The 24,765-nt window shown below is 29.3% G+C and overlaps 5 protein-coding genes and 1 long non-coding RNA gene across 11 annotated transcripts; 4 read left to right on the top strand and 2 right to left on the bottom strand.

Annotated features, from left to right (window-relative positions):
• Positions 1-2: 2 nt before the first annotated feature.
• On the top strand, positions 3-4,476 carry LOC122566354. Of its 2 annotated transcripts, none has more exons than XR_006316476.1 (4): positions 3-583; positions 1,048-1,159; positions 1,771-1,975; positions 2,456-4,476. It is a non-coding gene; the product is annotated as an uncharacterized LOC122566354 (long non-coding RNA). The 2 variants fall into 2 exon arrangements; XR_006316475.1 differs by having other exon boundaries at positions 1,836-1,975; positions 2,456-4,373.
• A 3,303-nt stretch (positions 4,477-7,779) lies between these two features.
• LOC122566346 (tRNA N(3)-methylcytidine methyltransferase METTL2) lies at positions 7,780-9,354 on the top strand. Its single transcript, XM_043723467.1, has 6 exons — positions 7,780-7,935; positions 8,146-8,298; positions 8,379-8,693; positions 8,770-8,883; positions 8,969-9,141; positions 9,204-9,354. The coding sequence occupies exons 1-6, from the start codon at positions 7,826-7,828 to the stop codon at positions 9,335-9,337; spliced, it is 999 nt and encodes a 332-aa protein (XP_043579402.1). The 5' UTR covers positions 7,780-7,825; the 3' UTR covers positions 9,338-9,354.
• A 323-nt stretch (positions 9,355-9,677) lies between these two features.
• Positions 9,678-14,005, top strand: LOC122566283 (protein HID1). The gene is made up of 12 exons (XM_043723342.1): positions 9,678-9,843; positions 10,063-10,422; positions 10,535-10,588; positions 10,660-10,883; positions 10,958-11,199; positions 11,284-11,514; positions 11,596-11,721; positions 11,785-12,041; positions 12,122-12,365; positions 12,430-12,572; positions 12,652-12,818; positions 12,889-14,005. Exons 1-12 carry the CDS (start codon positions 9,778-9,780, stop codon positions 13,109-13,111), a joined length of 2,337 nt encoding a protein of 778 aa, XP_043579277.1. The 5' UTR covers positions 9,678-9,777; the 3' UTR covers positions 13,112-14,005.
• Positions 14,006-15,232: 1,227 nt separating this feature from the next.
• LOC122565687 lies at positions 15,233-17,557 on the bottom strand. 2 transcript variants are annotated; one of them, XM_043721908.1, is made up of 5 exons: positions 16,833-17,557; positions 16,574-16,666; positions 16,465-16,504; positions 16,065-16,260; positions 15,233-15,982 (listed from the first exon to the last, which is right to left on the bottom strand). In XM_043721908.1, the coding sequence occupies exons 1-5, from the start codon at positions 16,921-16,923 to the stop codon at positions 15,686-15,688; spliced, it is 717 nt and encodes a 238-aa protein (XP_043577843.1). In that variant the 5' UTR covers positions 16,924-17,557; the 3' UTR covers positions 15,233-15,685. The 2 variants fall into 2 exon arrangements, with proteins under 2 accessions (XP_043577843.1, XP_043577842.1); XM_043721907.1 differs by having other exon boundaries at positions 16,465-16,666; positions 16,833-17,555.
• Positions 17,558-17,817: 260 nt separating this feature from the next.
• Positions 17,818-19,364, top strand: LOC122565685 (GTPase Era, mitochondrial). The gene is made up of 3 exons (XM_043721901.1): positions 17,818-18,368; positions 18,459-18,893; positions 18,970-19,364. Exons 1-3 carry the CDS (start codon positions 18,126-18,128, stop codon positions 19,345-19,347), a joined length of 1,056 nt encoding a protein of 351 aa, XP_043577836.1. The 5' UTR covers positions 17,818-18,125; the 3' UTR covers positions 19,348-19,364.
• Positions 19,365-19,431: 67 nt separating this feature from the next.
• Positions 19,432-24,598, bottom strand: LOC122565686 (sulfotransferase 4A1-like). Of its 4 annotated transcripts, XM_043721904.1 has the most exons (9): positions 24,431-24,598; positions 24,246-24,332; positions 23,024-23,136; positions 21,562-21,786; positions 21,188-21,287; positions 20,509-20,704; positions 20,305-20,431; positions 20,097-20,191; positions 19,432-20,026 (listed from the first exon to the last, which is right to left on the bottom strand). In XM_043721904.1, exons 4-9 carry the CDS (start codon positions 21,767-21,769, stop codon positions 19,721-19,723), a joined length of 1,032 nt encoding a protein of 343 aa, XP_043577839.1. In that variant the 5' UTR covers positions 21,770-21,786; positions 23,024-23,136; positions 24,246-24,332; positions 24,431-24,598; the 3' UTR covers positions 19,432-19,720. The 4 variants fall into 4 exon arrangements, with proteins under 4 accessions (XP_043577839.1, XP_043577841.1, XP_043577840.1 ...); XM_043721906.1 differs by lacking the exons at positions 24,246-24,332; positions 24,431-24,598 and adding an exon at positions 23,712-23,789; XM_043721905.1 differs by lacking the exons at positions 24,246-24,332; positions 24,431-24,598 and adding an exon at positions 23,211-23,404.
• Positions 24,599-24,765: the final 167 nt, after the last annotated feature.

Here is a 24,765-nt window from a genome sequence, read left to right as displayed (position 1 = left end):
ACTTCTCCTACTCCCTCGAGGTCAGGAGACGAGATTTTCCCCTAGCTTTTTCCCCCCTTTTCAACAGCAAATCGCGGTAATTTCCTTTGCGGTCATCGACATTTCTCATTCACCGAGATGCTGCCTAGACAAACGCCGCGGTAACGTTCGATGAGAATCAATCGAGAAAGCAACGCGTATGGAGGTTTCAATCGATCTTTCACTTGCACTCTTCACTATTTCGTTCTATTATGATGTTCGAGCGAAATTCTCTTTCTGGTTACCGCCTGTTGGCCATAGCTCCGTACTACTCACAGATGCCCTCTACGTTTCCAATCCTAGATTCTCGATCAGTGGCGTAGCAATTGGAAAACTCGATTCGATCGATTTTGTACATATATCCTATTTCGTCACCTACACAACTACGTAGCGATGTAAATTGAATGGATAGGTTATGATTATAGGATCGTGTGCAATTTCTAAAATACATCGTAACGAAGAAAGTATTCGTAAACCGGATTTGTGTAGCAATTATGTTGTTACTAAACTTATCATGCAGATCTACAATGGCAAGAAAGCATGTATTATCAAAACGTTACTTTCGGTAATGACAATATTATCTTTATATACGTCGAACAGATGTCCGAACATACGCTTTTACTTCGCGAGAGTCTTAAAAAAACTGCAAGAATCTTTCCATTCGTATCAGTACAACTTGCACAACTAATAAGTCACTTTGATATAACTACTTAAAAGTGTACTACTTACCAATCATTTTGTGATTTCTCTAATAAATACAAACCGTGCCAAAGGCATGCATATAACGTGTCTTCGAAATCCATTGTCAAGTGTTCCGAACATAAAACTATGCCATTCTTAGTAAGAAATAAATATAATATTATACATTTATATAAATTATGAATCGTTTAAAGCCATAAATCATATATGAATCATTTGAGTTATATAAGAAATGGTATATAAATAATCCGTTGCCGAACAATAAATTTTACATTTTCTTAAGATATATAATCCATAGATTAGAATATGTATTTCTGTATGTACTTACAGTACTTTCACGATTAGCACAAATGACGCATCGACCCTTCGTCCCGTATAATGGTATGGATCCTAACTAATGACACTCTTCATTGTTCAAACGAAACCGAGGACCGATAAATCGGTAACTACATAATTCTTTTGCCTCTAAATCATTAGAAGATTAAACCCAAATTCCATAAAGCACTTACAAGAGGCTAAGACCTGGGGATTTATGTAGCCATTACCATCGACTGGCCGTTTACCTGAATTTGCTTGCCTGCCTGCTTGTCTGTCTGCCTGCTTGCCTGCCTGCCTGTCAACCATATACAGCATCTTCGATTTTGAAGAAAGCAGGCCACTTTGTTTTGACCGGTGTCTTTTCTTATATCTCTCCTTCTCTTTCCCTCTCATTCATGACGAAGTCACGGACAAGGTCAAGGCCGTTGGCCTTCATTTCTCGACATCCTCCACAACCTCCTACGAACTACCTCTCTTTGTCTCTCTTGTATATTCTTTCTAATCTTACACATTTACCTTGATACATAACATCTAATGAATATTTATGACATCGTAACTTTTCTATTGAGGTAGCTCACTCGATACATTCAACTTGTATTGTTTGTCCAAGGGTTTATTACTAGGGTTTATCCAATGATTTATTGTCTTTTCTTCATTTTCAATGCTAACTATGCCCTCCCTTGTACCGTTACTTTCCCCTCCTGGCCTGGTCATTTTCCATCTTCGATTTCACAGGCCCTGCCACAGCGAGTCGCCTTCAGAGAAGGAGGAAGGGACTGAAACAAAAATGTCTCTTGCAGAATGAACGATCTCACCTGGTCGACTCGTTCTACTACGCGTGGAATTGCACGGAGATGAGAGGACGGCAGCCACTCAGACATTCCGTTCCTCGTACGAACAGGTTTCCTACCGATTGCAGAAAAAAACTACTTAGACTCAAGTAAGCTAAACAAAGTTATTCGCGAAGAATCGATACGCTCGATTTCGGTATGGAGAGAAAGAAATCTGTAAGCTATCTACAACAACGGTTACAAAAAGTATTGACACGATATTGTATTTGATATAGTATTTACGTACTAATTAATTCGATTTAAGTACATTAAATATCGTATCATTTGCAAATACTTTCATGTGATTACAAAAATTTAATACTAGAATATAGAGTGTAGAATCTAATATAAAAACATTTCATTAGAAGACGGATATGTGCCGATACTCGTTACAATAGCTATACTTTGCATTTTCTATAATTGAAACGCTTTGACTGTATGGGATAAATACATATGTATGTGATAATATTAAAAAATAAAAAATTAATTTTTGTCATATATATAAAATTTTAATTTTGTATATACGATTATCTTCTGGAAAGAGAATAGTGTTCTTAAATTATATTAACTTTTTTTATTTGCTTTTGTAGATAATTGCTGGAAGTATGCTGAACCACATGGGAACTCGTCGATCGCGCTATGAAAAGCCCGAAAGTGATAGTCCCAAAAGACCGTATCAATGTTGATTAAAAATCGTCGTTTCCACGCATGCGTCACTCTTAGCCACTATCAGTCTTATTCGCCGAGACTATAAATGGACGAATATGATATATAAGAATGATTATTTTTAAAATACTTTTTAGATAACTTAGGACGTACATTAAAATATTATTTGATAATCATATAATTAGGTAACATGTAGTTGTTTGATGTATAAAATTATATATATATATTTTGTAAATACTGCTTGAAATGGTATCGAAAAAGATGGTTAGACGAGATATTCGAATATCATGGTAAGAAATTCCACGATGTACGCCAAAATTCCCTAGGGGCACTTGGGTCAACAGGAAGTCAAGGCCACGCGGTCAATTGCCCCGCGATCCGTCGCCGTTATAAATAGATACAAGCGGCCGGTATCTACGCATCTATTTGCACGCATGCTGTAAAATCCGAATCGGAGTTATTCCGACCGGAGTATAGATGGTTTTTGCTTTCCCTGGACTTTTTTCCTAGCGCGTCTCAGAAACCTCCCATTGATAAAGTGGCACGTAATGAATGTATCGATCGTTGAATCCCCTAACGCTCTAACTGTTTATTCCTATTAATACCAGTTTAATGAAAGGAATGAGTTTCTTTCAGATATCCCTTTATAAATACGGCCGTCGCCATTCTAAATAAAGGACACAAGAGAAATGGAGAATCGTGGGCCTCTGGTTTCTATATAAGTTAATAAATTGAATAGTCCCAGAATAAAATAAAGCAAGGATTGAAGACAAACAAAAGATCGTCTACTTATTGTTAAAGAAATTGAAAGTCTTTCTCTCAATTTTTATATTTTAGTACATTCATTCTGGATCACTGATTATATATAACTAGGAAAAACTTGCAAAATATGAAATGCAAGAGTAATCTATAATTTCTTAGACTTTTGACATTATTAAAGAAATAACTCACAGTTAATTTGTCATTTAATATTCTTCTGAATTCCGCCCCTGTTATCTTTGCTTTATAATACGTGTTTCCGAGAAATGCATCGCATGATTTCCTCTATAATTTACAAACAAGTGAGTTCTTTCGAAAAAAGAGCAAAATAATTATCCGACATCCAGAATGTTGTGTTCCACTAGTATGTATTAACACACAAAGATACGTTGTTGTAATGAAATGTCAGATATTATCACAATACGGAGCAGAAGGAAACAGTTCCTATGAAACAAGAAGAGTACTTATTGATCCGGTAGGTGGTGGATGTAGCAAGCATGGCTTATAAATGCCATCCGCTACGAAAACTACATATAACCGATGCCAATACTCTCTTTGACGTGGAATTATTATGCAAGCCAATTCTTTACGAGAAGGGTCATCAAATAATTCAATGAAAAATATCAATTAACGATATGGTCTATTTTATATTCTTAGACGTCGGAAAATGCAAAAGTTGATAGCAGGATGAATTATCTAGAACCAATGATTTGTTATAATCCTTTGAAATTCTTAAATGTAATACGTACATATATTAATGGAGTACCTTAATATTAAACAGGCTCTAATTTCTTATTTTTCCTCTAATTATGTTGACATGTATTTTTTATTTCGTGACTTGTTTTATTTTTCTTTCATTTTTAATAAATATTTAAAATTTTTTCTGACCAGGCTTCAATACGATTTGATAAAAGATACAGCTTCGCGGATAAATTCAAGGGGAATAACCCTGTACCACCCTATACCGGCAGAATATATAATCTCGAGGTCATTGCCCGAGCGATCTTTGGGGGTTCCACCATGCCTGAAACGGGGGTGAGGTAACTCGGAATACTGGGCAGATATCGACCACTTTCCCCTAAAAGCTAAAATGCAAGGATGCAATTAAATATCTTTACACATCCTATTTATAAAATACATAAAAATCAATTTAACATAAATTTACAAAAAATATTAATAAATAACTAATTACCTCAATATCCTCAGACATTAGCATCATTTAATATCTTGATCCTGGTAGACACCTTCATCACCTTATATTAAAAGTAATTCAATTTCTTTTTTCTATTAATTCAAATTTTAATTCAGATGTATTCTTTTCTTGTTTTAAGAGTGGCAAGTGGATGTTAAAGAAATTATTGCTAGTCACGGACGGGCTGGAACTTAAATTTTTACCAGAAGATTACCGACATGACTAGTCCTCCATTTTTCGTTCATTAATTAGATTCTGCAGAGAGCGGCCCCAAATCCCTACCGGCCCACCGGGAATTTCTCAAATTCCTCGATGGCCAATTCGTCCCTGTTGTATTAGATATAAGGACATGTACAATACTACTATTTAATTGTAATTAAATTACATTATTTATATTTTATTGATAATAATAATATCAGTGATAATATAGAGAAAGAATGAAAATATGTTTCATGATCTTCAATTCGGTAGAAGTCGACCTTCCTATCTAGAAATCGCAAATCAGACCGTAAGATTAATCGGTACAGTGATATTTGTCAGTTCTTCTTGTCTTTTCGGCGACTGTACACGAGGTCTGTGTGCAAGGGCGAGGATTCGATCTATTTCGACGTATGAGATGGTCGAAGGAAGAGGAAAAAGAATAAAGGAAGGAGGAACAAAATCGAAGAACTGTCTTATGGGTAGGAGGGAGAGATAGGATAAGGGTTATTCGATGGGTGGCCGTGCCTTTTGGGGCAGTGGCCCTTGCTGCGATGCCTCCGAGGGTGAGAAGGGGCAGACGAGGACCTACGCGTTATTGAGCGGGCATTTCCCACAAAGCGCAGACGAGGGCAACCACCCCGTAGCGCTGCGGCGCTCAGAGTTCTCTACTCACTCTTCCTTCTCTCCCTCTCACATTCTCTGTCTCCCTTGCCATCCCCTTTTTCCTGTTTCTCTGTTCGCTCGATCTCTATCCGATCTCTGCATTTCTCCCTGCCCTATCCACATTTTTATCTTTTTCTGTCGCCTTCTTTTTCTGCCTCCCTCTTTCTCGTAGTCTCCTCTCATTTTTTCTCTATATCCCTTTCTACTTTGGTACGTACACATACACACATACCATATATATATATATAGACATATATGTATATATATATATATAGACATATTATAATAATATATACAAATTATATATATATATATATATATAATTTGTATATATTATTATACTATGTCTATATACATATATATACATATATATACATATATACACATACATATTTTGACCACTCTTGTCCTGTTAACATAGAGACCCTTCGTTCCTGCAAATTTCTTGATGTCAATAGGCGCTTTCGAGTTTAGTGCGCGCGTTAAATTTATCGAACACAATGCTCGTGAGCTCGTCTAAAAAAGAGGCGATGAAAACCGAGGAACATATGTACTTTGTCGCCCTATTTCAGTTTCCTTTATCTTTCGGATCCTGAAACTAATTATAAACATAATAGAAAATTGATAAAAAAAAATTATATTATGTTTAAATATATAAAATTAAAGAAATTTTTTTTCTTTTACTAGTGTATACTTATGTATGATAATTCTGTTTGAAAAGAGAGATAGTTTATTAGGGTAGTTTTAATTTGTTAGGTTCGTGTTTGTTTCTCCTTTGGATTAATTTCTCAATTTTAAGCTATCTTCAAATTTTGAGGGAATTCTATATGAAAAAATATCGTTTTTCCTCCCGTAGTTTTTATTCCTACGTTTTAGTCTTTGTCTCCATCATTCTTCGTTTATCCTTTTGTTCTTGCGTAGCTTTCTGTGCGCATGTTTTTCATTCGCGCTTTGTCTCCGCAAATCCGTCCGCTTTCTGTTTTCACACTAAGAAATATACGATCCTAGTACCCTGTGATAATATTGCGAAAATTATTTTTAATTACATTCCATTTTCTCTCACTTTATGAAGCGTTATAAATAGAATACTTATCTAGCTGCTTATAGTTATTGCTACGTGAACTGCATTTTTTTCAAAATAATACATGTTTGATTATTTTTCCATTTTTCACTTGATACTTTAGCTTGACCCCTATACACTTTAAATATACTAATAGAAAACTTTTTTTATTAATATGTTACGAAAAGATTTTTTTATATTGATACTTTGAAAGTGTATTAATTTATGTTATACATTTATTTCATAGTATTTTCATTTTTTGTCGCTTGCTGTGAAAAAAATCTGTTACAGAAAGTTTTGATTTTCTGTACTTCAAGCTTTTTTCAAGTCGGCTGAAATCGATGAGTACTAACCCCCGTGAAAACATGAGGGAAAGAGAAATGGATGTATCGATCTCACCTCTAGGGACTTGGTGGGATTAGGACATCACGGTAGCCACCCACGACGAGCCATGAAGCACCATGCAGTAGCGGAAGACGGAACTTGTAGTCCCTTAGCAACGTGTTATCATGAATTTGAGATACATAATTTCAGATAACTTTATATATTTCAATTAATTTCTTTTTAAATATATAGTTAAATTACTTTTATCTTTTAAAATCTATTATTACTAATAAATTTCATAATTAATTACCATACTTTCGATATCCACCAACAACCATCTTTAAAAGTAAATACATATATATATTAAACATAACTTCTTTTAAATAGTTAAAATGAAAAATGATAAAAAATTTGAAATCCGTTTAGTATATTAGATCATATAAATAATTTTATTATTGAAATATTAATTTTTAGTACCTTGCATTATAATTTAAATATGTGATATTTTCGTTTCGAAAACTACTGTATATAATATATATAGTTTTTATACATTTTAAAATAATATTGATTTTCAGATGGAAAAAGACAAACGTACGCCTCGTCCCTGTGGTACCAATCATCCAATGACGCAACATACCACCCTCAACCTGCACCCTCTGCGTCACACCCATCCTGTTTCCGCATACCACGTGCCCTCAACCTATATCTGTCTCCTAGGTCGTTGATCTGCAAAAGTCCTATTGCACATACGGTGTAAATCTATAGTATTTATTACAATTTATAAGAAAATAACCATTAAATAGCCCAGAGCAATTGATGTAAAAATTATCGCATTCTACTTATATATGTCAATTTTATTACAAATAACAATTATAACACTTCATAAAATATCTGTAATTTGCTCTTGTAAAATTGTTAAATTTTATTTACTAATATATTTGATTAAAATAAATAGGATTGCATTATTTTACCAATTTGTTATTTTACATCATGATTTATTAAGTTTTTGATTTCTTATTTAACATACATATCATCCGCTTATATAGTGCATCTGTACGCTACATCTATACTTTGCAGAAAACACGTGATACAAAAATGGAAGAAAGTATACTAAAATTACAACAAAACGAATTAAATGATAAAAGACCACAATTTGGTAACAGAGTCCTCTCCAACAGTGACAATATATTTCAACATAACGCGTGGTACTTATATATGTTTAATGTTTAATAAAGAAAATTATAAAATTGGGTTATTAAAATCCTAACCTATAAAATATAGTTTTCTTAAATTGAATTGTTTTTACATACTGAAAACATCAATTTTCATTAAAGAAAGAATTAATTTATTATACTATAGACTTATTATATTATTTAACTATGATACATTATCATTTTACAATATATTATTTAAAGGGACAATGTTGTGTGGGATGAGGAGCAGCGAAAGTTAGCTCAATTAAAAGTGGATGAAAATTCGACCATAATTTTATCAAATGAAAGAATTCAGGAATATGAGAGCAAGGCTGATAAATATTGGGATAAGTTTTATGAAATACATGAAAATAAGTACATATATGAGTTAACTATAAATTCTACAATTTTTTTAAACAGTGCATATAAGAAGAGTTTTACTTTTAATGTTGCAGATTTTTCAAAGATAGGCACTGGTTATTTACAGAATTTCCTGAGCTAGCTGCTGATATTGTAAAGCAAAATGTTAAACAACCTCTGAGATCTACAACTGAAAACACAAGTGAAAATAACCAAGGATCTTATATAAAGATCCTTGATTTACCTAGTAAGAAGGGAAATAAAATTCTAGAAATTGGTTGTGGAGTAGGAAACACAGTATTTCCAATACTTTTGTATAATAAAGATCCAAACTTATTTGTATATTGTTGTGATTTTTCTGATAAAGCAATAGATATATTAAAGCAGAATTCTTCTTATGACACATCCAGGTACAGTCTTATATCTTAATATAACATATTATAGCAATCATACATAAGTAACATATTACTTACATTTCATTTAAAGATGCAAAGCATTTGTTCTTGATGTAATACAAGAGAAATGGGAAACTCCTTTTGCACCAGAAAGTTTGGATATTATAGTGCTGATATTTGTCCTTTCAGCTATTCATCCTGAAAAGTAAATATTTAATTAAATATTTATATATGTTCATATAGTTACATAATTAACATACAAGTTACATAATTACATCTTATTTCTCCAGAATGAAACATGTTATACAACAAGTACATAAGTATTTAAAACCAGGTGGATTAGTCTTATTTCGAGATTACGGAAGATATGATTTAGCTCAATTAAGATTTAAGAAGGGCAGTTGTCTTGCAGAAAATTTTTATCTTCGAGGCGATGGGACCAGAGTATATTTTTTTACCCAAGGTATTTTGTTTAATAATGGAAGATAAATAAAAATAATAAATAAATAAAATATCTATTTACAGAAGAAATCAGGACCCTGTTTACAAGTTGTGGTTTCGCAGAAGAGCAAAATCTTGTAGATAGAAGATTACAAATTAATAGAGGGAAGCAACTTAAAATGTACAGAGTATGGATTCAAGGAAAATATAGAAAATAAATAAAAAATTATGTTAAGATAACTGTATTTCATTTTTCTTCAACATATTACTGTACAAAAACGCCTATAAAACAATTAGAGGCAATTTTTTAATATTTTTAAAATATTTTTTGTTAAAATATTGATTATATTTTTGATTATATGAGCAATTTGAATTCATTAAATATGAAAAATAAATAAAGCTTTTCTTAAAAAATATGCCATGCTTCTTCTATAGTACCGGAGATTTCTCTCGAATAGTACTATAGTATATTTATGCTAATGAAACGAAAATAATGAAATTATAGTTCAAAAAAATAAAGATATATTGGTAACACTGCTGCACTATTAGGACATAAACATGGCGTTGACCGTCATCGTTCTGGTTTAGAGAGAAACAAATCGTTCCTGTTTTTTAGTACTAAACTTTTTACTTTAAATCGACAAAAAAATAGAACAACATGGGAAATGCTGACACAAAGTTAAATTTTCGAAAAGCAGTTGTACAATTAACATCAAAGACACAGGTAAAAGCTATTGTTTATTATTTCATTCAGCAGCATATGATATATTTGACATTTCGATGCATTATAACATATACAACTTTTTTTGCTATTTGCATAACTTTTAATTAAAATTAATAACTTTTTTTCTATAAAATAAATTAAATTTTACGTGAAACTGTTTAACAAATTACAATTTACTACTTAGATTAAAAAAGATATATTTTTATTTTTTAATTATAGGTGATTGATGCTTCAGATGACAATTTCTGGGATCAATTTTGGTCCGAAAACGTGACTAATGTACAAGATATTTTTACTTTAATCCCTGCACCTGAAATTCGGATACTAAGAGAAGAAGCTCCTTCTAATTTAGCCACATTGTGTTACAAAGCAGTGGAAAAATTAGTAAAAGCAGTTGATAATAGTTGTAGAACCCAGAGAGAACAACAAACTGTTTTAAACTGTTGTCGCTTGTTAACAAGATTATTACCATATATTTTTGAGGATCCTGATTGGAAGGGATTCTTTTGGTCCAGTTTACCTGGTAAAGAAGATGAAGAGAGTATACCATTGGCTCATTCGTTACTCAATGCTCTTTGTGTAAGATACATGATACATTTTAGTAAAATAATAAATTTACTTCATTATTTATTAGAAGTAGTAGAAAATATTAAGAAATGTTATATTGTTATAATTCCCATTTTTATTTTAGGATTTACTATTTTGTCCTGACTTTACAGTAGCTGCAAATAGAAAATCTGGCCCTGTAAGCATTTTCTTGTCTTTTGAAAATTTTGAAAATTTCAGAGTGTTACTAAAATGTTTGAAATTATTTAGGATAAGGCAGAAGAACTGCAATCTATAGATAGTTGTGAATATATCTGGGAAGCTGGTGTAGGATTTGCACATTCACCTCCTAGATATCCAATTTTAGATTCGAACAGAACAGAATTATTAAAGTTATTACTCACTTGCTTCAGCGAAACCATGTATAATCCTCCCTTGGATTTGTCAGTGACTCCAAACAGGTGGATTCAACACTTAACTAGTTCTGAAAATAGGTAACTCGAAGTTATTATATATACTCTAATATATAAAAATAAATTGGTAAAAAACCTTCCATGTTTTAACACAGACATGCTTTACCTATGTTCACATCATTGTTGAATACAGTATGTGCATATGATCCTGTTGGACTTGGAGTGCCATACAATCATTTATTATTTACTGATTCGTTAGAACCATTAGTTGATGTTGCATTACAAATCCTTATAGTAACACTAGATCATGATACTAGTGGTGGTACTCCATTAGAAGAAGGAAGTATTGGAGATAATTTATTCATTAATTATCTGAGTCGAATTCACCGAGATGAAGGTGACATTTATTTTTATATTTAATTACATGTATTTTAAACAAATAATCGAATAAAAGCATGATTTATAACAAACTTACTTTCAGATTTTCAGTTTGTATTAAAAGGTATTACAAGATTATTAAATAATCCATTAATGCAGACGTATTTGCCAAATTCAACTAAGAAAGTACATTTCCACCAAGAATTATTGGTATTTTTTTGGAAAATGTGTGACTATAATAAGAAATTTTTATACTATGTACTAAAAAGTTCAGATGTTCTTGAAGTACTAGTACCTATATTGTATCATTTAAATGATTCGCGTGCAGATCAATGTAAATATTTATAATTCTAATAATTTACTAAATTTAAATTAGTATTTTTATTATACACAGTAGCTTAATAAAATTTTGCAGCTCGTGTTGGATTAATGCATATCGGAGTATTTATTTTACTACTATTGAGTGGAGAACGTAATTTCGGTGTTAGATTAAATAAACCATATACAGCTACTGTACCTATGGATATTCCCGTTTTTACAGGTACAGTATAGTATTAATACACTTTATTGAAAAATAATATATAACTTCTAAATATACTTGCAGGTACACATGCTGATTTGTTGGTCACTGTATTTCACAAGATAATCACAACCGGACACCAAAGATTACAGCCATTATTTGATTGTTTACTAACAATTCTAGTCAATGTGTCTCCATATCTTAAAACTCTATCAATGGTGGCTAGTACTAAGCTATTACATTTACTTGAAGCATTTAGCACTCCATGGTTTTTATTTTCAGCACCTACCAATCATCATTTGGTATTTTTTCTTTTGGAAATCTTTAACAATATCATTCAGGTAACTTCTACATATATTGAAGGAAGAATTTTTAATATCTAGAGAAGAAAGAAATTTTAACAAAGTTTATATATTATTAGTATCAATTTGATGGAAATAGTAACTTGGTTTATACTATAATACGTAAAAGGCAAGTGTTTCATGCATTAGCAAATTTACCAAGTGACTGTAATACAATCGCAAAATCTCTCAGTAAAAGACAACGACGACATGTACCCGCTAGTACATCTAATGAAAATGTCAATGAAGCAGCAATGGAAGGTTCACATCCTGCGCAACCTGCAGAACCTGGAACTTTGAAAGCAACCTTATTAGAAACACCAGGTATATACCTTTATTTTATTATATATTATTTGAAAAACAAATTTATGAATTAATTCTGTCAAAGGTATTGAAAAAATGACTGAGAAAGAGTCTGCACATCCATTAAGTCCTTCAGTAAATATTGATGTAGGAAAACCTAATCATCAAAATAACTTGAATGCTGCAGAGGATTTAATGAATTCTACTTCTAAAAGTTCTGTTATACCAGTAAGATCACAGTGTAAATAATTAACAAATTTCTTTAACATCCATAAACTATTTACATGTTATCTTATCGATTAAATAGAAAGGCGGTATCAGAGTAGCAGAACATATGAATTCTTCTAATAATATAAATCAGTGGGTTCCTTCTAGCGAATGGGTATATCAATGGAAAAGTAAACTTCCATTACAAACTATTATGCGATTGCTTCAAGTTCTCGTACCTCAAGTTGAGAAGATATGCATTGATAAGTGAGTATAATTTACTATTTTTCTTGATAATTTGTTGCAATAATATATATATATTTTTTAAATATTTTAGGGGACTTACTGATGAAAGCGAAATTTTGAAATTTTTGCAACATGGTACATTAGTTGGCTTATTACCAGTACCACACCCTATTCTTATTAGAAGATATCAAGCAAACGCAGGAACAACTGCTTGGTTTAGAACATATATGTGGGGCGTTATATATTTAAGGAATGTTGAACCACCGATTTGGTATGATACTGATGTAAAGTTATTTGAAATCCAAAGAGTTTAAACACGATGCATATTATTAAGTAAATTATTATTAGCTTTAGCACTGACATTTCTATATTATTCTTACATGAGGTATCATTCCTTAATATAAAAGAAGAAATCTCAGTGATCTATACTTATTATAAATTGCACCAAGTGATAAAGAACTTTACGACTTTATTAAATAACGAATGACTTTTTTACAAGTGTAGTCTTTCGTACAATTCTATTACACAGAGTTACAGAACTGATTTTACAAATATTGATTGTGAGAAACTATGATGGTATTATGAATTCTCAACTTTCACTGATAAATATGTAAATATTTGCGACTGTGTAAGTGCCTTCACAGATGTAAATGACAAATCATTAAACCAAATTGACATCTATTTAATTAATAATGTAGTTTCTTATTTTTTTAAACTATTTTTAGTCTAAACTATTTTATTTCATTAACTTGATATTTTTAGTAAAAAAAACACTATTCAATTACTTGTTTGACATCACTAAAGATAATGTAATAATGTATTTATTAAGAGTAAGTGAAATTATTCTAAATAATGTAAAATGTTAGTTTTGTATGTCTGTGTAGTAGTCACGAAATTTTTGAAAGACAACTTGATAATTCACGCTTTATAATGCATAATATGTTATTTGAAGTTAACAAATCTTATCCTGTCTGGTATATTTTTATTTTGTGATGGTACAAAACCAAGTATATCATATATTTTGCATGTAAAAACAAATGAATTTATTTTTACATTGTAAATGCATTAATAATCTCAATTTCTTAGCTTTAGAGCATTTCAAAATAAGATAATAAGTTCCTTTTTATTTATATTTCTCTCATATTTTAAATTATCTTTAGTTTCAAATTATAAAAATTTTCTAATCTTATAATATAAAATATATTTATTTGTTAAATTTTAGAAATGAAATAGAATTTTTATAGTAAGACATTTTTTATATTTACATTAAAGTAATTGATTAAAAAATTAATATGATTTTATTTAGTAAATACGTATATAGTATGTATATATATATAATAAGTATTATATATTATTATTTATATATGTATTATATATATATATAATTTTATTTTTTACTTCAACGAAATATTTAACATAATGATTTATTAACGATATCATTTTCCTTGAAAATATTTTGCTTTGATTATATATAAAGAAGCCAGAAAGATGGTATAAAGGTGACATTATTTAAAATTTAGAGGCTTCTTTATGCTTTTTATATTTCTACTCATGTATATCATTTATGTATTGGTGCAATTACATGATTGTACTTTAAGATTAAATTATATTTATTTTAATATGTAATAAAATGATATAATAAAATATTTAGCCATACTACGCATACAAAATAAGCGCCTACACTTAATTATTATGTGACAACTCTATACAAGTGTAGTGTATTTAGAAATTTGTAACACATTTGGTATACTAAATTGAATAAGTAATAAAACAAAAAAATTGGATAATACTTTCCTTGGTTCAAGCTACATTTTAATATGCGGAAACATAGCTTGAAAGTCATTGTTAGTTGTAACTATTAGTTATGATATTCTATGTGATGATATATATTATATAAGTTTATTTCAAATATAAAGCAAAGTTATTGCATAAAGAGTTTCAATATTGACGAAGAAAAATTATATAAAATCATATACATATATATGTATATTAAGTTTGTGTCATAGCCAAAAGTTTTGGAGCATGAAAAAATTATTCGTGTATGTATGTACACACTTATCTATATTATGTACAATTATGTAATATTAAGTATTATAAAACACATACTATACTTAACCTATGCTTTTTTAAATTATTATACAATAGAGTTATTGTACTTTAATTCATAGTAAAAGATTTTAGATTTATTTCAAACTTGATAGATTATGGAAAAGTGAACAGTTTATATACCTAGCATGACTCTGTGCTTATTTTCTATAAATTAACTTAATTTTCAATTTTATTTTATTGCATAAATAGTGGTTTCACTTCGTAAATAAATACATATATTAATCCAACGTGAATTGCAATTTTGTCATAATACATCGGTTTCTCTTACATGTTTATATTTTATAATGAAAAATTTCCTTAAAGGTGAAGAAACGTTACTCATTTTCTACAGCAAATCATTTTGTATATTTGTATTTCGCTTAAATAAACTTATTCGAGTATAAAAAAGGAAAATATATATTAGTACTGCATTAAACATAAAGTATCGCGAACATCAGTTGTACTTTCTGACTCACAATTAGATATTGTGTATAATGCCTATAACAGTGCCTCTTATGTTTCTTTAAGTTGCAAATGTTACCATGGGCGACATTGATGTTATATTACTATTTTGTATCACAGATGTAAAGTTTTCCTAGCCTAGAAAAATTGTTAATATCTTCATTAAATTTTCCTCATTTCTTTGTTTGCACAAATCAAAAGCTCGGAAATGAAATATTTATAGTTAATGATGCACTTTTGATAATATTGTGTATCAATGTTTTATGTTTAGAAAATGTAGTATATGAAAAATAGTGATAGTATTTTATATAGCTTTATATTAATTTACTAATATTAATCTAACGCATAATTTTGTCATAAGATGGTGGTGGAGCTTCTTCTGGTAGATTGTTCGAGGGAATCAAAATAGCAATATGATAGGGTGGTGGTGGATTCTGTCTTACTACAGAAATGGGTCTAATATTTTCATTAGGTATTGGAGTTGTACCAGTCACAGATGCAATGCGCTCCTCTTGAATTTGATGTTCTTCATGACTATTGTGATGATGTCGACAACATAAAATAGAGTATAAGCATGAAAATAATAATAATAATGTTAATAGACCCCAAAATACGAGTATTTCTATACCTTGACCCTGTTGAGAAAATGTTCAATATTAATAATAAAGAAATGAAATTAAAACGTTTACTTTATAAAAAATTTCAGCTTCAACTTACTCTATCACTGAAATAAAATTTTGCAGCAGCCACAAATCCTGTTGCAAGCACAAACGTTATCGAAACACCACACCGTAATCTGTAACTTGCAAGTTCTGCATCATTAAATTCCGAAAAATCCAAAAAGCTCCTATTTGTTCCATTTGATGTAGTATTTGATAATATCAATTGATTATTCCCAGCAGTTGTTACATTACTGTAAATAAATAAAAGCTTTAATATTTTGACTATTGTATTCATAATAGTCCTTTAAACATCCATATTGTTCATAACAGTTTATCATTAAGGGCGAATCATTTATAAGTACTTTCTGGTGATAGACATGTATAAGTGAGTCACCCTGTATATAAGAAGAACATGTTCCTCAGAATCCTCTTAGTAGACCTTTTTCTTTAATTACTTGGAGATGTTGTTTAACTGGAGGTGTTGAGTAGAGCCAACTGGAAAATGTTGTGTTTCATTGTTTGGTCTTATCGTTGTTCTTATCATTCTACAAGTATTCATATTACTAGGACCAGCTGTATTTCCCATAGCATTCAGATTTTGAAATCGGTGAAGTGGAGTAACCATTTGTCTCAAATCTGCATTATATCTAGATTGATCTGTAAAAACAACAAATATAAGCATGAAGATCATTTGGTCTACTTAATGAAGAGATTAACAATTTTGCTGTTGTGTACATTAAACAATTTTCATCAAAATTTGTAGGTATCGTAAGTAATAAATAAATTTATGTATTAAAAAAAGAAATTGAAAATATTTTCTTACTCAAGCGGGTCTTTGGCAAAGGTGTGGCGGGGTATCGGCGGCCAGTGAAACCGTAATACCTGCCCGCCGGTTTGTTAATCCAGAAATGCATGCTCCGTTTGAACAGTTTTACATATCCATTGCTATTTATGAGACTTGGCCATCAACTACTATAGGAAACTGTACCACTTTCATAAAAGTCTTCACCAAAAGGTTGCGGATAGTTCTAGTTCAAGTTTCATTGCCCATACATTTTAAATCAATGGATCGCATCAAAGCAATTCTGTTATTCATCATTCGTAAAGAAGATATTTAAAGCATTTAAAAAAGTTATACATTTCTATCTTCTCTTATCTTTAAGAACTTTAATCACGTTTAATAAACATTCTGAGAAATTCAATACAGCCAAACGACAATTTGCATTCAAATCTAATTCGAATAATATACGTCAATACATAATGACTGAACTGCAGCTTGAAATTTTGTCATTGTCAATTTAAAATCAGGTGTACCAACACAGATGAAATATACATCATGGATTTGTTAGAAGAGAGAACTGAAGAAAATAAATTTTTCAAATAATCTATTTGAAATAAAAAATGATGAATATTACCTGATATTACTCAATTACTTAACAATAAAAATATATTTTTTTCTTTTACGTTCAATCATAATGATATTTTATGTGTATGTATAACACACGAAGAAACTAAAGAAATAACATTCAAATGTAATCTTTCAAGATAAAAGGTTTGGAAGTAAATTATATTTTTATTACATATTTGTGCATCACTTCGTTCTTTATTATCTCTTAATTTTTATTTTATTATATCATACTACATGTTATTAAATAAGTTCGAACATTTGAAAAATAAATGTTTTGTCTTTAATATTTCCTATTTTAAAGAAATGACAAATATGTCTAATTCATTTTCCAATTAGAAATTTTAAATTGTAATGATTTTTTGTGAAGCATTTAATTATTATATATGTATATGACTTTAATTTATGCTAACAGTTAGTTGAAACAAGTTACGTAGTTAGCTTACAAATTAAATAGCGTATTGAGTTTGTGTCTAAGTTGGCATGTCATCGATATATGATTATTGCCAGACATTTGAATTGTTCTATATGTAAATATAAATTGATAGAATCGAAAATATTATTTGATGCAGTAAGAATGACGTTTTAACATTTGTAAATAATACTGATAAATTAATTTACAGTAGTTTATTATTATTATTAGTAGGAAACCTAACCTATTAGACCCGTTATAATCTCAGTAAATAATGTGTTAATAATTTTATTAGCATAATGATTTCATTTAAAATCAAACAATGTATGCTTCAATCTAACATATCTTCCTTTAAACGATCCTTTTTTTGCTCTGCTATTTGGAATGTTAGCAATGAAGCACAGTTAATATCAAATGATCAAACTGCATTAAATAATGGATCAGACTTATATCAGGGAATCAAAAAATTAGTCAAAGTTGCAATCTTAGGTTTACCAAATACTGGAAAAAGTACATTGGTAAATAAACTCACAAACAGATCTGTATGTATTTTCATACATGTTAGAATAATTTATTTATTTCATAATTTTAATATAAAATAAGTATCTTTAATATGTAATATTAATATACAGATATGTCCAACGTCTTCAAAAGTTCATACTACAATGCACAAAGCAGAAGCAATATATACAGAAGGAGATACTCAAATTGTATTTATGGATACTCCTGGGTTAGTAGTATCTAAAGAAATAAAGACTTATAAATTATCAGAATCATTCAAAGATGATCCTAAAACTGCACTCATTGAAGCAGATATCATTGGAATAGTACAAGATGTAACTAATGTATATAGTAGATATAAGATTGATGATATTGTTCTTAATTATATAAAGGAAAAAAGAGAAGACACACAACTATTGATGATTCTTAATAAAATAGATGGATTAAAAAAAAAGTTGACATTGTTAGAAATTACAAGAGTATTACTAAACAAAGAGAATTATCCAAAATTTGATGATATTTTTATGATATCTGCACTTAATGGAGATGGTGTGGATGATTTAAGGGTAATTTATAATAAATATTATGATAAAAATAATTTTCAATAATTATTTATGTTTTATATTTAAATATATGTTGTAGAATTATTTGCTCGACTCAGCTAGAGTAAGTAATTGGAAATATGATGAGAAACATTATAGCAATCAACCAACTAAAGTTATAATAGAACAGACAGTTAGAGCTAAATTAATGGATATACTTTCACATGAAATGCCATACAAAATAAAAATAATAACAGAACATTTTGATTTGAGTGATGATGGTAGTATTAATACTGTTATAACATTAAATTGTCCTAAAAAAAGATATGTGAAGACATTATTAAGATCAAAAGCCCAAAAGGTTAAATGCTTATCATTTTACATAGAGAAAGAATTACGTCATGCATTTAAAACTAATGTAATTGTTCGTATAAATGTAACATGTGCAGAATGTGAAACTCCTCAACTGAATCAATAAAGTCATAATTTTATAAATGGTATTCTTTTCCTTTTATATATTATAGTACAATATGTAAATTTATTCAATACATTGATATAATTTAAAGTACACCATTTTTGCGTACAAATATTTAGAATTATTTACTTGTAATTCTCAATGAGAATTGATAGTAAAATTCATCCAAATAAAAAAAAAAGTTAGAATATATAAATATATTTTATTTAACAGTCTTCCAGTCATGAAAAGGGACTTGCTTTGCATTCTCGACTATATATCCTTGATTTTCGATACACGTATTTACACATTGTTTTTACCTAACCAAAATTTTCTAATTTTTTCTTAAAAATATTAAAAAATAATTAAACGATCTTAGCTGTTTGAATTATCAGTTCTAGTTATTACTAATGTTATTAAAATACGGGAAAATGAGATCAGTTCCTCTCAAATTTTCTTCTATCCATTTATCAGCTTTAGCATTAAGTTCCTCAGTGAAAATATCCTGCCAACCACCACTTTTGCCTTTTCTGACAAATATTCCTTTTGTTATAATACCACATTCGTTTAATTCTGATAAATTCACCATTTGATTATTTCGAAAATTTTTTACATTTAAATAATCTGCTACTTCTTTTAATTGTTCTTCAGTATAAGTTTTTCCAAGAAATTTAGCAACTTTTTTAATTGCTTTTGAAAAATCCTAAAAATATACGAACAAAAGAAATTTTAAAAAGGGATTAATCTTTTTCAAATATCGTGTTTTATCTTACATGTTGCATATCTTCATAAAACATAAATAAAACGTTTGGATGATTTCTATTTGCCCATGCTTCCTTTAAATGTTCCCAATATGGACCCCAATATGCTAAAAAAAGATTATATAGGGGATTATATAAGACATAATTTATGTTCTATAAAATTTGTTAACCTTGTTATTTAGGTTTAGTATGAGTATTTTAAAATTTGCGTAATACCTACTAAGATTATTTTGAAAGTAATTCCAAAATGTTGGAAAATCACCTATGTATCCTTGAGTTTTAATACCTATATTTAAATAATACCAAGAAACAGCAACATCCTTTGGATTTCTTGCAACATACACTATCTTCCATGAAATAATAAAAGTTTACATAAAATTATACAATAAAAGACAATATAACATCTTCATAACTATAAGTTTACCTTACAACCACTGTCCAAAATATTTGGTAACAAAGAAAATGGAAAATGTGATTTTATGAATCTCTTTGAAGGCAATTTTGCTAAGACTTCATACCCTGGCTCAGCAATTTTTTTACAAAATTCTACTTTGTTTTTATCTCCCTCATTCATTTTTATCAATTCTCTAGTTACCTCTGAATGATTAAACATACTAAATCTAGAAATAATATTTGTAACTGCATTAATAAATTTTGTATGTAACACTGTTATTTTCATTTTGCAATATGTATACCTGTTATACATTAAAATATTTCTACGTGTGATTTTAGATTTTGCTTATGGGACTATTAACCGTTCTTGTAAAAATTGTTTTATTTTTAATAAAATAAAAAAAAATTTTTTAATGTAAGATGAATTTCACATTCTATTTTTTTCTTTAACTACATAATCACATGTCGTTCGTACGTAATATTATGGTCACAGAATATCGTATTTTAGCTAGGAATAAATCGCATAATTTTTCAGAGATTATGAATTCATATAACATTAGTATTGTAACATTATATAACTGTTAGTTCTGTTATATTAGAAACTACTGTTTTATGAAAACCAGTGACAAACTTCTACAATCACCATATCATTTGCTAATTTTTAATTTATCTTAAGACTTCATTAACTTAATTTAATTAATTATACTAACTCAAAAAATGGAAATCGTTCTGTCAAGAATTCCGTCCTTGCTCTATTAAAATCTAAGTCATTTGACAATAACCAGATTAATTCTTGAGTCCACGTCGTTCCTGGAATAAATTATAAACAAAGTAAAGTGTTTAAATTTATTCTAAAAAATCTTAGTATATTGTCTTTTAATATTTAAATTTAAAAGATATCGATAACCGAAATAATTGAGTTATATCGATTATATTGACACTGTGCATACAAGCATTTAAATTCTTTAACCTTGGTACTTTTTTAAAGGGAAGAGTATAAAAACTTAAATAATAATCACGTTGAGAATTAGAATTATATTCTATTATCATCAATGATAAAAAGTTTGAAAACATATTTACTTACCTGATCTTGGATAGGATAAAACCCACGTGTCGTCAGGCCTTGCCTTAAAATTATAAAATCCTTTACCTTCTGTCGTATATTTATAGGGAAAGAACCATTTTTTTGGACCTACTAAAACAAAACCTGTTCTTTCACCTTTAAATAATTCCAACATTTCCTTCGTATCTTTTTCGTTCAAGTATTCATATTTCGGTGATTCAAGGGCCATGTTTCTATATTTTTACTCTGTAACAACCATTACGGTTTACCATTGGTGGATTATGGAAATTGACTAACAGTTTTATTGACTCCTGTGCATTATCAATAGACAATAGACAATAGACAATCTTGATTGTTATGCATTTATACGAAATTTGAAAATACAAAAAATGCACACAATGCGCATAATACACAAAGATGTATAAAATATCATAAGCATAGTACTTTCTATAATATTACTATATATTAATTATGTTATTCTATATATTAATTTCTACATATTAATATATTTATTATACAGTAAATAATAAGTAAAACAATTTTCATTGGTAAAACTTCTTTTGCAAGTGATCATTTCCCATGTTACCGGCACTTGATATAAATATATAGAATTACAACGTTTATAACTATAAATGAGTAAAAGGATAAAAACATAAATCCTGAACGTGGGATGAACATAAGAAGAAACTTTGACATGATATCTACAATTTTGTATATAATAAAACGTGCAGGATATCTGCGGGTAATTCCAACGTAATTCCAAAGCAGTAGCCTGGGCGAATGCTTTAAAATTACGTTTTTTAATTAATATAGACTTCGTGTTTCCGTCACGGGAAATGTTGTTCTGCGGATTTGTTTTCGAACATAAGTCCACTTTCATTACGAAATGATATGTGACACGCTATTAAGTTATAGCAATATCCTTCTACCACTGTTCAAAATATCATGTCAGTGGCAGTGTGCAGCTGATTTATTCCTTATTTACATGCGGGGCTAGACAACCCATATAACATTTTATTTATTAATAAGATTTAAGAATTGAAATAAATAATAAATAGATAGAAATAAATTTATTAACGACAATGAAAACCATTTTACATTAATCCTGTAATACTGATCGTTACACGAAAAAATGTAAAATAATAGAATTTTTGCCAAAAAAATATTACTGACTTTGAAGCGCACTAAAAAGTATGAAATAATTTCTATTTTATTTGTATTATTTAAGTAATTTAGTAAATGGTAATTAAGTAAATGAGTAATCTAATTTAACAACTTGCATATGTGTCTAAAAAAGATACAAATAAAATAAAAATTATTTCATAGTGTTTAACACATCTAGTTTTTTCTTTCTTTTTTTTTTTAAATGATTAATCATTTATGAAGAAACATAATATTATAATCAAAATAAATTAGCGATTTTTATTTCAGAAGATTACATATATATTTATTTTTCAGTCAACAATTAAATGTGATTACTTACTGAAATGTAGTAATGAGGATGTTGAAAAGTCTTCGTTATTAAATTAAGAGATTGTTGAGCTATATGTATCACTAACAAGAGACGATGTTTACGCACCGTGACAGAACGTACACCTGATAGAAGAAGAATCCATGAATAAAACCCGAAGAATATAACGGGAATTCAGGTTAACGGATTTTTACTCAACTAAGTACATTCCTACCAGTCTAATACCACTTCTGGTAATAAGTTTGTTATCCAAACTAAATTCAAATCCAAAATACAAAATAAATTTACATAAACATCGATATGAAACAATCTAAATAGCACTTAATTTTAACATTTAATTTATTATCTCTTCGAGGACGATTGACACATATATGTATGTATACATATGTTCAGCGTAAACCATCCTACATAGTCTATAAATGCATATACATTCGGCAACATGAAAACACATACATACGATATGTCCGCTTTAAATGTCTACACGTGATTATTTATGTAACTACCAAATATACGGAAAAATTCTTTAGGTGAAAGTTGTATGCTATCGAGCGGAATGATATTATCGATGATGATAATTTTTTGACCTTGATAAAATTGAAATGACCTGTAAAAATCACTTTTGAATTTTTAAATGGAACCCTACACTTTTTATTGTATATTTTTTGCTGATTTCGAGATCTTTCGAGAAAACAATACCTACACATGTAATTTATATATGCCGTTTTAAAGATCTGATCTCTTAAAATTGATGTGCGCCAACCTCAGCGTTACCCAATTCATTCACCATTCTATCTCTCCATAATTGCAACACTTGAGACCCGAATTTTGAGCAATTATTAGATATTTTCTGTAATATCATCTCCAAAATATTATTCATGATTGGAACATTTTAATATTATTAAGTTTTTTACTAAAAAAGCAAAATTATAGTATACTTTTAGAGTTTACAAAGTTTTTTAATAATAAAAAAATATTTATTTTACATAACATTTATTGGATATTACATTAGATACAAAATAATAATAATATAATAATAATAATCATATATGTAAGACAAAAGTTGCTCTCTATTATCATTATCACGGTATTGGTTTTTACTTCCGTCCCCCCTTCTACATGGACAATCAAGAGTCGCTTACAGGGCCGCATTAAGAAATGAGAAGAAGAGACAGGGACAAGACAATAGGGTACGGGTTATTTTCACACGATGACGTTACACAACGACGTTACTAACTTCTCGATTGAAGCGCCTTACTACAGATAATTTGACATCATCGTTCTTCCCACCACGAGAGTTTCCAGACCTCTATGTATGGTGGCTCTAGGAAGAGTGAATTTTGTGTATTTGCATGTGTTTCAGGGAAAAGTAACATCTGATTTTAATCAATTAAGATAATATTCATAAAATCTTTTGCATACTTCAAAATAAGATAAAAATCCATCGCCTTGGAATAATACATATTCAACTTTCTCTTCAATAAAAAATGACATGAAAATTCACTAATCTTTATTCTTAGCGTAAGACTATCTTATTATAACGAAATTCTTTTCTTTATTCCAATTACAAGATTGCAACAATATATAGGTACTGATGACACTGCAATCATATGGCAACTAATAAACAGAATCAAATCGACGTGGCTCAATTATTTTGATCTATAAAAATAGCGGAGATTATCGGGTAGCCTTTTCAAGGTGGTGCACATAAGGGTAATGCTAATGTTAACGGCACGTCAACTGAAAAGGTTTCGATA

The sequence above is a fragment of the Bombus pyrosoma genome, linkage group LG3, assembly GCF_014825855.1.
Source record: "Bombus pyrosoma isolate SC7728 linkage group LG3, ASM1482585v1, whole genome shotgun sequence".
Lineage (NCBI taxonomy): Eukaryota > Metazoa > Arthropoda > Insecta > Hymenoptera > Apidae > Bombus > Bombus pyrosoma.
The sequence above is the reverse complement of the archived record's forward strand: the minus strand, read 5'-3'. Positions and strand labels throughout refer to the sequence as shown.

Coding starts and splice junctions, on each gene's coding strand:
- LOC122565685 (XM_043721901.1), top strand. CDS start 18,126: ATGATTTCATTTAAAATCAAACAATGTATGCTTCAATCTAACATATCT. Junction 18,369..18,458: donor ATAAACTCACAAACAGATCT/GTATGTATTTTC, acceptor ATTAATATACAG/ATATGTCCAACGTCTTCAAA. Junction 18,894..18,969: donor ATGGTGTGGATGATTTAAGG/GTAATTTATAAT, acceptor TATATGTTGTAG/AATTATTTGCTCGACTCAGC.
- LOC122566346 (XM_043723467.1), top strand. CDS start 7,826: ATGGAAGAAAGTATACTAAAATTACAACAAAACGAATTAAATGATAAA. Junction 7,936..8,145: donor ATATTTCAACATAACGCGTG/GTACTTATATAT, acceptor TATTATTTAAAG/GGACAATGTTGTGTGGGATG. Junction 8,884..8,968: donor TCAGCTATTCATCCTGAAAA/GTAAATATTTAA, acceptor TTATTTCTCCAG/AATGAAACATGTTATACAAC.
- LOC122565687 (XM_043721907.1), bottom strand. CDS start 16,923: ATGCATTTCTGGATTAACAAACCGGCGGGCAGGTATTACGGTTTCACT. Junction 16,667..16,832: donor TTTGCCAAAGACCCGCTTGA/GTAAGAAAATAT, acceptor TTGTTTTTACAG/ATCAATCTAGATATAATGCA. Junction 15,983..16,064: donor AATTTTATTTCAGTGATAGA/GTAAGTTGAAGC, acceptor TTTTCTCAACAG/GGTCAAGGTATAGAAATACT.
- LOC122565686 (XM_043721904.1), bottom strand. CDS start 21,769: ATGGCCCTTGAATCACCGAAATATGAATACTTGAACGAAAAAGATACG. Junction 20,705..21,187: donor GAACGATTTCCATTTTTTGA/GTTAGTATAATT, acceptor TATTATTTCTAG/ATTTAGTATGTTTAATCATT. Junction 20,432..20,508: donor TTTTGGACAGTGGTTGTAAG/GTAAACTTATAG, acceptor ATTTCATGGAAG/ATAGTGTATGTTGCAAGAAA.
- LOC122566283 (XM_043723342.1), top strand. CDS start 9,778: ATGGGAAATGCTGACACAAAGTTAAATTTTCGAAAAGCAGTTGTACAA. Junction 10,423..10,534: donor CGTTACTCAATGCTCTTTGT/GTAAGATACATG, acceptor TTTTTATTTTAG/GATTTACTATTTTGTCCTGA. Junction 11,515..11,595: donor TGATTCGCGTGCAGATCAAT/GTAAATATTTAT, acceptor AAAATTTTGCAG/CTCGTGTTGGATTAATGCAT.